Source organism: Microchirus variegatus (genome assembly GCF_963457635.1).
Source record: "Microchirus variegatus genome assembly, chromosome: 11".
NCBI lineage: Eukaryota > Metazoa > Chordata > Actinopteri > Pleuronectiformes > Soleidae > Microchirus > Microchirus variegatus.
This window is the reverse complement of record NC_139812.1, coordinates 27,006,625-27,021,985: the sequence shown is the minus strand read 5'-3', so window position 1 is coordinate 27,021,985 and position 15,361 is coordinate 27,006,625. Positions and strand designations below refer to the sequence as shown.

At 43.6% G+C, this 15,361-nt stretch overlaps 1 protein-coding gene across 1 annotated transcript in view; it reads right to left on the bottom strand.

The window, feature by feature from the left end:
- Positions 1-3,686: 3,686 nt before the first annotated feature.
- The window catches only part of LOC310934102 (zinc finger CCHC domain-containing protein 24-like), a 55,996-nt gene continuing 44,321 nt past the window's right edge, over positions 3,687-15,361 (bottom strand). The window contains exons 3-4 of the mRNA XM_083897735.1: positions 12,276-12,440; positions 3,687-5,144 (exon numbers count right to left, since the gene is read on the bottom strand). Of these exons, the coding sequence (XP_083753861.1) occupies positions 5,031-5,144; positions 12,276-12,440 (279 nt within the window). The 3' untranslated portion in view covers positions 3,687-5,030. The remainder of the gene's footprint in view (positions 5,145-12,275; positions 12,441-15,361) is intronic.

Genomic DNA, 15,361 nt, shown 5'->3' with positions numbered 1-15,361 from the left:
CTATTTGTTCTATGTCCTGTATGTACTACCCGCCAAAAATGGCAAATGCGTAGAACAAATCAGGTTTCCAAGAGTCCGGTAGCGATCGTGGAAACTCTCGAAAGGCTTTTGTCAAACTTTGACGACGTTGTAGTGATGTTGGGTTATCGCTGCTGAGGATAACCCGGGTGTTGTAGTGCATTGTGGGAAATGTAGGCTTTGCGTGGCTCTCAACCTGCACGTAAGGCGCTGTTGAACTGCGTTGTGGGTTTTCCATGCTTTTGGTTTGTACTTGGTAAAGCGGCAGTGTCGACTCACCGTCCAAACGCTGCTAGCATTTTTGTTTTGGACGCAATAACGTCGCGCACAACGCCGCCTTCGCTTTAGCGAGTAACTGCTACCGTTGCTACGAAGTCTGTGGTCTCTGCGAACAGTAGTTAAATGGGCGTCCGGAAAACCAGATTTGTTCTCCGCATGTACGAAATGTGCGGCTACTTCCTGTTATGAAGGCTTATGTTTCCAGGGTTACCGTTAGGGTTAGCCTTCATTGCTGCACTTTCGCACATGCGGAGAACAAATCTGGTTTCTGGCACCGATCGGTCAGTTGCATCGTGGGAAATATAGGCTACGCGTCGCAGTATTGTTATTTGTGTTGTCTTTTGGATCTTAACAAAGTGGTATTTTCCAAACGCTGCAGTGGTTCGGCATGAAATCGCCCGAGTGCCCCTTTAAGTTGCAGAGAAGTAATCTTGGCTAAACGATAATTTCCCCCAAATCTCTGCGGTACCACCGTCGGCCACTGCGAAACTCCCCCCGCTGAGGCGAGTGACCGAGCGTATTTCTTAACAAAAAAAAAAAAAACCCACGATGGTTCTCCTGGATAAACATTCCAACAACAACGGACAGAAAAAGAAAACACAAAAGAGAGCGAGGTCCACAGTGGAGTTCCGTGCGTTCCGTTGCGAGCATCCACTGAGAAATAACATCTTTGTTGATGTTCCATGACAACGGACCACAGGAGGGTTGTTATTGCCAGCTGGAAGACTTCTGTGCCTCCGAGTCAGCAAACTGTGTGGAAGTGAACACCCACCATGATGCCACTTCAAACTGCTAATCCAGGGAGCGCCGTCGCTTCCCTCGTCCTCTTATCGCGTCTCTGAACCTGCTCTTAAAGGGATAGTTTGGAATTTTGGACGTAAGACCTGTTTTCCAACTCAGACGGTGTGATGGCGACGTTTGGAGACGTTTTCATTTCAGAAATTTCATTCGGCTCTTCTAGTTGCCGAGTTCGCTGGTGCTATGGCTAGCGCAAGTCAACGGTACCTGCTAGCATGGCATTAGAAAACACTCGTACCGACTCCACAGTACGGTTGGGTTTGGGTGGGGGAAAACATCCTCATCAGAGTCTTCAAAAGTATCAGGATATTCTCCAAAAGTGGCCATTTTTGTGAGATTGAAGAAGCTAGCACTGCAGGCTACTCTGCGTCTGTAGCAATGACAGCAGGTAAACAAACTATTATAGAACCGGTAACTTATAAGTGCTAGGTGATATCAGTCCGCCGCTAAACATAAATCCAAAAATAAGACATAAATCCTTCAAATTGCAAGGTTGGATAGTCTGCCGTTACAATCGATTTGCCTCGGGCGCACTGTGGAGTCGGTATGAGCGTTTCTAATGCCATGCTAACTTGTACCATTGACTTGCGCTAGCCATAGCACCAGCGAACTCGGCAACTAGAAGAACTGAATGAAATTTCTCGAAAATGTCTCCAGACGTCTCCATCACACCGGCTGAGTTGGAAAAAAGGGCTCGTGTCCAAAATTCCGAACTATCCCTTTAACTTATTACGCAGCACAGTTAACCACACGCACCAACTACACTCTGATTCTATCCACCACGTTTTCAGTCGGACTCCTAGTCTCCGAACTCGTCTTAAAAAATCGTCTTAAGGCACATACAGTAGGTATGGTAACGTATATATAAGATATAGTCGTCCAGCTTTTATAAGGCCGGAAATACAGTACGTATATAAAACTGTTCTCACATCCCGTAAAATATCTTTGAGTCCAAATGTAGTGTTTTAGATCCACACGATGATCCACGTAAACAGGATGCGTCACTCCTCTTCCTTTAAAGACATCGGGTTTATAAATGCAGGCGCCAACGAAACCGCGTACAAACAAGCGTAAACTTCATAAATCTACGACCACTTACGATAAATCCTCAAAAACATCTCCCGACCCGGCCCTCGGCCCTTCCGTACGACGTATTCTTTTCTGTCAAACGTTCGCAAAAATCTTCGCAGGTCCCTGAAACTTCACCTCCTCTCGGACGCTCTTTAAACTGTAAAAGAAAAGAACAATAAAGTTCCATTTCTCTTCCTCTGACTCTCCGCTAACGCTGCCAGGCATCAAAGTGTGACGCTAAATGACTTTCTGATGAACATCTTGTGCTCGTTTGTGTCCAATCAAAGCTAACATGTGGACGGTTAAGTTGTCTTTCATGCTGCTAATCAAATCATGGCAGGCAGTTTCTACTTTTCGATTTGTTTTTTAAAAATGTTGTTTTCAGCACTGGCAAAGACACTACTGTTATTCTCTATTCTCCAGCTGCTGCTTCTTCTTCTTCTTCTTCTGCTGAGTCCACCATGTTATTTTACTTTAACTTTCCTATCGTCATGAGGAATGTGGTGCGTTCACACCAAGGACGGGAGTGGACGTGAATTGTGTCACGAATCCAGCACGAGTCACTCGGATTGAAATATTCAAACATTAAAAAATTGGCGTTACGTGATTCTGCGAAAGCCAACCAACATTGACCGCCTTCCAGAGTCCGAAATGGAGGACAGATGGTTGGAATCGGTCAGAAAGTGAGCTGGGAAGTTGGACTACACCTCTGCTATGCTCTGAAAACCGAGTTAGCACTAGCTTTAGCCTCAAACCTGTAGTCACAGGTTGCGTTTACTTGCGGTACTCGACTACAATCGCACAAATCGCAAAAAGTCTCTTCCATAATTATGAAGATGAGCTAGGAAGTTGTACTACTCCTGCTATACTCTGAAAACCTACTATACGTATAGTTAGCACTAGCTTTAGCCTCGAACCTGTAGTCACAGTTTGCGTTTACTTGCGGAACTCGACCACAGTCGCACAAATCGCAAAAAGTCTCTCGGCGACGCAAATCAGCTAGGAAGTTGGACTACACCTCTGCTACGCTCTGAAAAGCTACTATAAGCATAGTTGGCGCTAGTGTTAGCCCCAAACCTGTAGTCACGGGTTGTGTTTACTTGTGGCCGATCTTGAAAACTATCTTCCCTAGTCAGATGTGGGTCAGAAAACGAGCTAGGAAGTTGGACTGCACCTCTGCTATGCTCTGAAAACCTATTTTACGTATAGTTAGCACTAGCTTTAGCCTTAAACCAGTCGTCACAGGTTGCGTTTACTTGCGGTACTCGACTACAGTCGCACAAATCGCAAATCGTCTCTTACCTAGTTTTGTGTCGCCCGTACTGGGCGATGCAAATCAGCTGGGAAGTTGGACTACACCTCTGCTACGCTCCGAAAGCTACTATAAGCATAGTTGGTGCTAGCGTTAGCCCCAAACCTGTAGTCACAGGTTGTGTTTACTTGTGGAAAACGAGCTAGGAAGTTGGACTACACCCGCTACCTTCTTGAAAAGCTACCATAATCATAGTTAGCACTAGTGTTAGCGCCATGCCTGTGATTTGAAATGACGCAATGTCCTGATTTTGTACCCATAATGGACAGACAGACAATTAGCGTGGGTCAAATTGTGAGCTAGGAAGTTTGGCTACCAGGCAAGTTCTGAAAAAAAACTGTGTTGGCGTAGCTAGCACTAGCATTTAGCCCCAGGCTGGCAATTAGGAGTTGTGTTTACTTACAGTTCTGGACTCAATCGCACAAGAAACAATGGCACACAAATAATCCTTTCCCAGTCGGTGTGAAAGCACCAAGAGATTATGTTTGGCAACAGAAAAACCCTCGGGAGCGCGAGTGAAACGTTAGCAACACACTAAAAAAAATCTAGACGAGCGGCGACTCTGCACTGAACCTACAGTAGTTTCTAAAGACACATGGAAGCAGTTACACAATAATGTGATTTACAAAACACCGAAAAACAACAAACATTTCTTCTGTCCCAGTTAAAATTCAAATTGCACACTCGAAGACGAGAGAAAAACAAAGACGGAAAAAGAAAGAAAAATAAATAGGCCAAATGTAAGCATCGGGATGTTATGGCACATTATCCCTCAGTTAATTCACAGTTAATACGATGTGCTGTTGACCCTAAAATACGGCAAAGGCGTCAACAAAGGCCTCCTGTACGTTGGTTTAAGTGTTTCGTCACATTAGCGCACACTTGGCTTGGCAGGGAAACGGAAGGCAGATCTGCGTAAACACCAGGCCAACAAACCCTAAGGTGAGGTAATCTATGGCGACGATGCTGTCGGTGACACTAAATTAATCGCCAACTATTTTGATAATCGGTTTGAAGCTTTTTTCATCAGTAAAACAAGATTTCTGATCGTTTTGGCTTCTTAAATGTGAATATTTTCTTGGTTTCTTTGCTCCACGTAAACAAAGAAATCATTAAAACTGAATCATTTTGGTTTGTGGACAAAACAAGACTTCCGACTTCCGGTTGTGGTTTCTGATACAGGGAACGACAAAACGGTTCTTGATGAGTGAAAAGATGGCAGTCGATCTTCCAGATCTTCCAGATCGGGTTCTGCTACAGGTTCCTCTCGTTCCTTAATACTGACATTGGAAAAAAAACGTAAAAATGGCCTTTGTGCTTCCATGGGTGGTTTGAGAAAGAGGGGACAGAAGGGGGCGGACAAGAGCTACCGTCGTTACTATTTAAGGCTTCCAGAGCACAGAAGAGGGAAAATGGTCGCCATGTTGTGTGCAGGACATGGACAAACGTGGGGGAAAAACCTGCAAAATGCGAAATGTGCAAGAAGGAAGGACGTCGACGGCCTCGTCGGACGACGAAAGCCGAAGAAGTCGGGACGCGAAGGGGTCGGTGACTATTGCACTCGGCGGCAGTAGTAGCCCAGGACTTTACATTTCTCGCACAGGTGTTGCGGATGCTCCTTACTCTGGTCAGAAACGTCCAGGCCGTCCGGCTTCTCCAGGGGGCGCTGAGGACGAAAACAACAAAAAGAGAAACAGTCGTGAGTCGGGAGCAGACAAACAGATTTTTGCAATTATTTCTTTTGGCACCAGGTTTTTTTTTTTTTTTTTTAACTCTGCTGTACGCCGCGGTCCTTTGGCCCGTAAATATGACCAGGCACATTCTGAGCACAATTAGCTGCAGAGATATGGCAGCGCAACATCTGCTCTGGAAAGTCGAGGTGCACTTAAAAACGATCCAGTCCACGTTTTTATCATGACGATCTGTCTGGAAATATGACTGCCGCACCAATGGCTTTCTTGGAAACTGTTTTTGTTTGGAGGACAAAAGGGAACGAAGGAGCGCATGTGGGCCAGCACTTCTGGAGGTCTGGAAAGTTTTTTTTTATTTCTCGAGCTATTGTTTCTTTTTCTTGTTAAAGCTTGCACACAAAACATATTTATCCCGAGTCTTACTCGAGGAATCCAGGTTTACCGACGGTCACTAGCAGGATATTATTTCAGCGCTGCGGTAATGAGTCTGCCAGGAAGTGTTGAGACGCGTCAACGACGTCGGGTCCTTGAAGGAAAGCTGGAAAAGCAAATGTATGTTTTATGGGGTCCCCTTGGTGGATTGAGGGAGCTGGACTGGAGCCCCCGTTGCTCCCCCAGTGTCCTTGAGTAACACTCATGCTAAAGGGACTCAGCTGTCCGATCTCTTTTCATTTAGACAAATTGAAAAGGGAATGTAGCGATCAGAACTGTTTGAGGTCACTTGAGCTTAAACCTGATTAGAGAAAGGCGAATGTCCGCACAAATGCGTCATATGCATTTATGTCCTTTTGACTCGCTAATGAAGTGATTTGGAGACCGGGGTCTGATTCTACCGGTTTAGAGGTTTAAAACGAGCTGTCAATCACCCTAATTGACCAAGGTAAGCCAGAGATATGGCACTGCGTAACTGAAGACGCTGCAGAGTCACAGAGTTGTTATTACGCACCGCACAGGAAGCAATGATTTACAGCGAGTTATCATACTTTTTTCTTTTTTTTTCTTTGTAGATCTGTAGTGACGTATAAATAAAATTAAATGGGTTTTTAATAATTTGGTACCTAAGAAATCTCAAATGGCACAGATGGTGCCAAACTGTGCCAAAAAGAGAGAACGCCTAGACATCTCTTTACTAAAACCTCTGTAATTTCACTCTGCTTCATTTCAACAGCATCAGACTTTGCACAGCTCATGTCCACATGTTGTTACATGACCTCCATGTGTTTTTAAGCTCCTGCTGTATATTTCAAAGGTGATACTTGCTTTAAAATGCAATATTTTTTTAGGCGAGAGAAAAAAATCCTTCAGTTATGCTGTGTTCCAAGTACAGTGGCATCTACAGTGAATCTCACAAGTGTTATCTTTATTTTGATACCAAGATAATCCACATAGAGCTTGTAACTGCAGAGGTTTACTCTATTTAGTTTGGACATGTCATTTTCGAGCAGGGACTCAGGGAAGAAGTGGTTAAAGTTCTCGCAACGGACAAAAAAACATTACAGCTGTAAATGATGTTCCAGTCGCAGAGTCGTAGAAATCCCGTCCGTCAAAATGATTTTCCCAAGAACATGCAGAGGAGGGTGAGTAGTTTTTAAGTCGCGAGCGCGGCGACTGCCAAACTTCTGCTAAATACAAGGTTAAAATGCATCGGAGAAGCCCGAGAGGTGAAGCCAGGGACAGGAAAACAACACGGGAAAAGAAAACAGCTGCAGCGAGCGAGGCGTCCCAGCTGAGGCCGTGTCCACTCACAAACACACGTCTTTATACAATCCTTAAAATGTTTTTCCGTAAACACATAAACCCTCCCCGATATAACTCTTAATGCTGTAGAATCTGCAGTTTTAATACTGCATTGGTTCTTTTTAAATCCACACCAAACCTGTATTTTTGAGAGCCATAAAATAATATTTTTGGAAAATTGGTTCAATCTCAAAATGCCACCCTTGCATTTTTTTTATGTTTTTTTTTGGTGTTTTGAGTTTGTACACAAGAATCTTTAAGCACATAATCCACGTTACAGCACCACACGCAGGCCTGGCATGTATACTACGAGATTTCAAGAAAACCAAAAAGGTTAGATTCAGGTTTAAGCTCAAACTAACTGGTGTTTTTGTCAGGTAGTAGCTTTAGCAACACGAGCTACGACTCGTTATGTAGACAAATGAGTGTGAGACACGTACAAGTACTCTTAATATTTATTATTTTACTTTCATGTGCATAATCCACGTTCCATAAACAATGACATGTTTATGGAAAAGTTAATAGAGATTATATCGGGAAAAAAAAGTAAGTTTCCGTGCGAATGCTGCAATCGTTAAAGTGTGTGGAGAAACAAAATGGATGAACATGAACCACAAAAACACACGGACCCACTGTTTTCTTTAGCTAGCTGGTAATAGCCAAGCTACACAAAGGCTAAAAGTGGCAGTGATGCTATGTTAAGGATGCTAACGATTGTCAAACACAAAAAAAATAAGCCAAACCAAAAAGTTAGCTTCAGGTTTAAGCCCTAACAGTTGACCAGTTGGTGTTTTTGTCAGTTAGTAGCATTAGCAACACGAGCTATGACTTGTTACGAAGACAAATGTGTGTGAGACTGTATGAGAATATTTATCATTTTACGTACATTTGCTCCCCAAACCTGGTTGTCTCCACGACAACAGCAGTGCATTTTATTTAAAGTGTTAAGTGTGTGGAGAAACAAAAAGAGAAAATGTACCACAAAAACAGACGGACCCACTATTTTCTTTAACGAATCTGCATTCATAATAAGCTAGCTGAAGCTACGCAATGGTAAACGTGGCAGTGATGCTATGTTATGGATGCTAACGTTTGTAAAACACTGCAAAATAAATAAGCCGAACAAACCGTTCAAACAGTTGGTGTTTTTGTCAGCTACTAGCATTTGCGACACAAGCTAATGAGTGTGAGACTTAATATTTATTATTTTACGTACATTTACGCCGCAAACCTGGCTGTCTCCATGACAACAGCAGTGTTTTGATTTGTATTTTTCAAACAAACAAAAAAATGTAGTTTATGCTAACTGTCAGTTTTAGCATATCAGAATAAAAGCTCTGAACAAATCGTTTGAGATCAGATTTGTTGAATCGGCCCAGATACTGATGCTGGCGGGCAAGTTTTGGCCCACGGGCCACCAATTGCTGACCACTGGCTTATGGGTTATCGTGGAAGCTACAGCTAGTTAATTAGCTTCCCTTTGTGTCGGTCGATCACGTCGGAGTTAGCGCAGCTCTTGGTTTGTGATCAACGGTCAACATTTCTGCACCGAATCTCGGCCAAGATAAACCAAACTCCACCCACCTCCACCGACCAAGAAGCCACTACAGCGGTCGCGTCATAAAAGTGAGTTATAACTGACGCTGATGAATCTGTATCAACGTTTCCGTGGACTCTGAACTCCTCCCAGCTGGACTGTAGCTGTTGGACGCAGAGGCGGCGCCGCCGAGAAGGGTTTTTTGGTGCATAAATCAAAGGAAAACTGTACGCGAGGAAGCAAAAGAAAAGTATGATTTCTGTCCCCGCGATGGAAAACTGTGGCCTCGGCCTGAACCAAACGCACCTGAAGGAAGGTGTTTAATACATATATTCACCAGCAAAACATGTCATACATGTGCAGCATGGGAACTGGCAAAAATAACATATTCAGTTCATGTGTGGAAACATTGGAGGAGGAGGGAGTGAGCGGGAGAGCATCGGTGAGAGGAGCGGTCCATTTCAAATGCTGACGGGGGGGAAATATGTTCAGTGGGTGACATTGAAAATGCAGGGAATTTGAATTCTCGTGTGCTGAGGATTTCTCGCCAGGATATGATGGAAAATACTCTTTTATGTGTTGGACTCGTAGCTTTTTATTGGTCTATCGAAGTATCATAATATATAATAATATAAAGTTTTTGCTTCTTAGAGCCTTTGCCAACAGGAAACTGAAGTTTGTGTTACTTTCTAAACCACTCACTCTCCCACACCAAACCCCACGGAGAAAACCCGCGATTTTACATCACAGCACACGGGAGTTGTTGATCCACTGCTGCCTCCGTTATTAAATTAAAAGATGTCACTTTTTGCGACTTCTGCGTTGATCGCCGTCATTTGGATTTGGAGGCGGCAGAAGACCAGCGCCTCCTGTGTCCTTATGACGCTAAAAACGAAGATTTTATCTATGGACTTTGGTGCGGGAGAGTGAGTTGGTTAGAAAGTGGCAAAAATGTCCTGTTTCCTGTCAGGAAAGGGCCGACTAATGATGAGATAAAGTGGCAAAAATATTTTGTAAGACACCGCACACTTAAGCTAGCACAGTCTTATACTTAGGGATGATTTATCCGATATATCGGGAGTGCTTTGGCCGGTTACCAAGAAGTTTCATTTAAAGGGATAGTTCGGAATTACGGACATAAGACCTATTTTCCAACTCGGCCGGTGTGATGGAGACGTCTGGAGACGTTTTCAAGAAATTTCATTCAGTTCTTCTAGTTGCCGAGTTTCGCTGGTGCTACGGCTAGCGCAAGTCAACGGTACCTGCTAGCACGGCATTAAAAACACTCCATACCGACTCCACACTGCACCCGAGGCAAATCGATCGTAACGGCAGACTATCGATGTACATATCTGTGTTGATAGAATGATATTTGAAACAAAACTAACCTCGCATCGCGTGAATTTTTGAGGGACTACTTTCTCAGCAGCAGCGGAATCGGTCCGCCGCTGCCGTAGCCTAACAGGAAGTATGACGCGCTGCTGCTGCTGCTGAGACATAAATCCTTCAAATTGCAAGGTTGGTTTTATTTCAAACATTCTATCAACACAGATATGTACATCGATAGTCTGCCGTTACAATCGATTTGCCTCGGGTGCACTGTGGAGTCGGTATGAGTGTTTTTAATGCCATGCTAACTTGTATCATTGACTTGCGCTAGCCATAGCATCAGCGAACTCGGCAACTAGAAGAACTGAATGAAATTTCTTGAAAACGTCTCCAGACGTCTCCATCACACCGGCTGAGTTGGAAAATAGGTCTTGCGTCCAAAATCACTATCCCTTTAATACTTAACTCTACTTTATTTACCTCTTTTTAACCTTAATATTCTGTTGTGAGTTTTATATCTGGAATAGTTTTGTCTCCGTAACTTATTTGAGCTGCTATCTTGACCAGGACCTCCCCTGGAAGAAGAGATCTTGTACATTAATGGGCCTCCCCGTCTGGCTCAATAAAGCATCAATGAGAAGAAGTCAAATAAAATAAATAATCACTTCTGCCGTGAATTCGACATAATATTTTTAGTCATCAGTCGTATCGGTGGAGCTATTATTGTGCCAATAATCCACACTTATTCCGTACGAGTTCTAGGACGCGTGAGAACGCGCCGTTTGCCTCCAGCAGCAGTTTTATTTTCATTCGATTCCGCGAATTGAAAGTGGAAGAATGTGGGAAAACATAAATATTACAGGACAAAGCGTTGAAGATTTATTTATATATATATGTATATATATATATATACATATATATACATATACATCTGTAGCTGAAGAAGAAAACAGGGTGTATTCCTTCCTCCGTGTCGTCCGTGTTCAGGCTGTGAGAAGCGTTTGTGAGGTTAATCCTCACAGACGTCTCACCAGTGCGTTCATTCCCCTTCCGAGTGTTTTCTGTTTGGAAAACAGGTGATTTCACTTCTTCTGGAGGAGTTTGTGCAGCTGTGAGCGTCAGTCGGTCTCACCGCCGCGTCAGAGCTCGCGTCCGTGAGTCGTTGATGCGAGAAAAGAGTTTGGTTTTTTTCGACTGGAACGTCGTTTCTGTGAATAATTCCAAATCGTCCGTCAAACGGAAAAATGCCTTCAGTCGATTCCCGAGCGTCTTTATTAGCGTTTAGGTGAAAACAGTCGCTCGCGGTATGATTTTTTATTCGCTTTTAACGAGGCCATCTGGAACATCCCGAAGTCTTCTGCGCTCGGACCCCCTCTGCGCTCTGTTTACGGCCTCCCGCGCAAAACTCCGTCCTGTCACGAGAGGCTTCGACCAATCGCGGCGCAGGTCAGCGAGAGGGCGCCGCCCACTGGCCGTCTTCCGCGAAAAAAAAACGTCTCTGTCAACGGGAAAGATCGCGGCGACAGCCCGACGCTGCAAAGAAACGCTTCTAGAAGAGTCGGACAATGAACTACGGAAGGGTGTTAGGGCCACATTTGAATTCTGAGAGTTCAGAATTGTGAGATTAAGTCAGAATTCTGACTTTAATCCAAACCGGAACGTCATTTTGAACGTCAAACTCGTCTTGGGCCTTTGAGAATTGCTGGCAAACGCTATTATTTTCCAAAATTGCGATTACGTGTAGAAGTTAAATCAACCAATCACAATTTTTATTACACATTAGTTGTATTTATTTAAGCTTCACTACAGTTTTAAAGTCAACATTGACCATATAAAGCGACTCCAGTACCAGTGTGTGGTGATTGGGAGTCAAAGAAAGTTACTTTATATGAAATTCATTGGATTATTTCGACTCTAACCGGAATAAATCTGACCTAAATGTAATCTAATCCGATTCAAAACTGTGTCTACATCAGAAACTTCTCTGTTTTGACACAAGGACATCCCATAATGAATGATCACGATAAACACATTAATGACGAAAGCCCCAGCGTAAACACACACGATCTTCCATTATACACTCAATCAAATTACAATTAAAGGTGCATCGTGTAATAAATACTGGCCATAAAATCCTCCTAATATGTCACAGAGACTCAGGAATAATGTTCATAAAACAAACTGAACTCACCAACAACAACAGTACAGACAAAATATTTGCATTAAAAAAAATTATATTTTGCAGACTGCAAATCACGTTTATGTTTTGAAATCACGTTTTGGCGTCAGGTGGTGCCACCTACCGCCGTCTACCAGTCATTGCAATCGGTAGAGTCTCAGCTGCCGAGCGACCGCGGTTTGCCAGTTACGTCAGAACACCAAACCTAAAAGACCTCGGTGTTTTGAATTTGAATGTAGTAACCGTTTTTGGCCACATTCTCACATATGGCGCCTTTAATATTCGATAAACCACAAAAACACTTCTATATTTGTGTTGCCGTACCTGTTTGTGTGGATAGACGTTGATGTGGCACTTGATACATTCTTGGCCCATGTTGGCCCAGGAGTTGCCGCTCATCCACTTCCTCTTGCACTTGGGACACTTGTACTCGCCGAAGCATCTCTTCTTCCCCTGGTACGGCGTCAGTCCTTCGCCTTTGGGTCTGGCCTGGGAAACAAACACAAAATAAAAGAGTAGAAATAAAGTTTAATCATCCAGGAAAACGAATTGGAGCTGCGTGGTGAAGGAAACAGCAGCAGTAGTGGCGAGTGAGGCAGTTACTTTGATTGGATTGCAGATTGTAGAGGCTTTTTCAGGATTGTTAACGCCGGTTAACGACATTAGCGGCATCAACGTGAACGCACATTAGCACATGTCGCGTTTCCATGACGACTGACCGGAAAAATACGCTCGTGTGACGTCATGTTTGCGATAAAATGAGTCTCTAAAGTAACGCTTAACTTTAAAAACAGAGGCACACATACGCAGTACACAGGTACGCTGGTTATCTGTAGCGCTGCTCTTTTCCTTTAATAAACAGACCGCTCCAGTTCCACTGTAGGCGCGCTAACGCAGCTAACAGAGCTAACTGGTAAACGGTGCCACAGCACTTAAACATGACGTCACGCGCGTCTTTTTCCAGTCAGTCGTCATGGAAACGCATCATGCTTTAACTTTGATGCCGTTAACCGCCATTTTTCTGGTCAGTCGCCATGCGTTAACGTTAACCGCCGCTAACATGCTAACGCTAACGGCATAGCACTAAGAAAAGTAAAAGAAAAACATGTTTATGTGACTCCCGATTGTTAAAACGAGTCTCTAGAGTAACGCAAAACTTTAAAAAACAGCGGTTCTACTGTAGGCGCGCTAACGGCCCTAAAGGAGCTAGCGGAGCTAACTGTGAACGGTGCCCGGACTCCGGTGCCGCGACACGTAAACATGACCTCACGCGCGTCTTTTTTCTGGTCAGTCGCCATGCGTTAACGTTAACCGCCGTTAACATGCTAACGCTAACGGCGTAGCACTAAGAAAAGTAAAAGAAAAACAATCTATTTTGTGACTTTTGCACAAGTATCACTATTCCCGTTTTTTAAAATATGTGATATAGAATTAATCCTTACTTTGACTCTTAAGAAGACGAAAAAAAACCACATTTTGTGGTATCGTAAGCGCTATCGTGCGTTCGCTAGTCCTAAGAGAGTTGTATCAACTTCTCTGACAGTGGTTTCAAACCAAACGCACGCACACATTTGTTTGCATTTAAAAAAATGTGATGCGTTACAGTTTTATGAGAACCTGTTGCTCTGGATAATGGATGACGAGCTTTTGACGGCCGGGCGTGTCCGTGTCCGCGTCCGTGTCGGGCTAACGTCTTCCAACTCCGTCGTCCGACATAACTCCTTCAGCGAAAAAAAACAAAAAAACGTCTGGCACAAATAAGCCGTTGCGCAACCGGGCCGTTTACTTCCATTACAGCTGTGTTAAATTACTGCTCTGATTCTCATGAGGGAGATGATTACGAACAGTCAGTCAACCGTGTAAAAACACACACACACACACACACACTAGCCCCGAAGGCAATATTTTTCAGGGGAGGAACGGCTCCGATGACTTCATTTTGGCAGTTTTTATTCAGGCCACTATAACAGCACTGGAGGAAAAGATTAGTCTTCGCCCCTAAAGAGCCCGTCACAAACGCAACGCGCCGTTGGAACGATGTGAAAAAGATAAATCGCGTCACAAAATATGGCTCCTCCGCGTCGTTCGCCAAAGTAAACTGGAGCGTACGCCGATGAGTGGCGTGATTCTGGACCATAGCTGCGTTTAAGCCGCTTAGCGAAAAAGCCTCGTCTAATCAAACGCACGTCATCTCGACGTCTTTAATATCTCACGACGACATTTTGGTGCTTTTGTCGCTTTGAAAACCCTAGTTTGTGAACTGTTAAAGGCGCCACATGTAAGAATGTGGCCAAAAACTGTTACTACGCTCAAATTCAAAACACCGAGGTTCTTTTAGGTTTCGTTTTCCTGACGTAACTGGTAAACCCGTGGTCGCTCGGCAGCCGAGACTCTACTGACTGCAATGATTGGTAGACGACGGTAGGTGGCGCCACATGATTTCAAAACATAAACATGATTTGCAGTCTGCAAAATATGTTTTTTAATGCAAATATTGTGTCTGTACTGTTGTTGTTGGTGAGTTCAGTTTGTTATATGAACATTATTCCTGAGTCTCTGTGACATATTAGGAGGATTTTATGATTTATAACATAATGCACCTTTAACTCTCCTGCACCAAACTCCATAGAGAAAATCAGCGTTTTTTTAGCTCGTGTGAACACAGCAGCTGCTGCTCTACTGCCGTCTATTTTCATGAGTTTGAGTCACTCAAATAAGTCAGAACAAAGGTTTTCAAACACAGAATTCACTAAAATCACACATTTGAACTCAATAATGGAGTCAACAGTGTGAACACCTGCTGCGTGCTGTGATGTTTAAATCAATGATTTTCTCAATGGGGTTTGGTGCGGGAACGTGAGCGGTCGCCAAAGTGAGAAGAAAAACGTAAAAATGGTTGTTTTTAACGGCAAAATAAAGCCGTTAACGTATTCTTAGACGACGGCAGGCTGAAGACGGTGAAGATTTTATTTGGTGAGGCTTTTATGAAGTGGTCGCCAAAGGAAACTCGAGCGTACGCCTATGAGTGGCGTGATTCTGGACGATATTTGTATTTAAGCCACTTAGCGAAACCTCAACAGACTTCATCTTCAGTCTATAATATCTCACGACGACGTCTATTTTCATTAGTTTGAGTCACTCAAATAAGTCAGAACAAAGGTTTTCAAACACCGAATTCACTAAAATAAGACATTTTAACTCAATAATGGAGTCAACAGTGTGAACACCTGCTGCGTGCTGTGATGTTAAAATCAATGATTTTCTCAATGGGGTTTGGTGCGGGAGCGTGAGCAACAAAAAAAAACCCCGTAAAAAATGGTCGTTTTTAACAGCAAAATAAACGTATTCTTAGACGACCGCAGACTGAAGACGGTGAAGATTTTATGAGGTGAGTCTTTTATGAAGTGGTT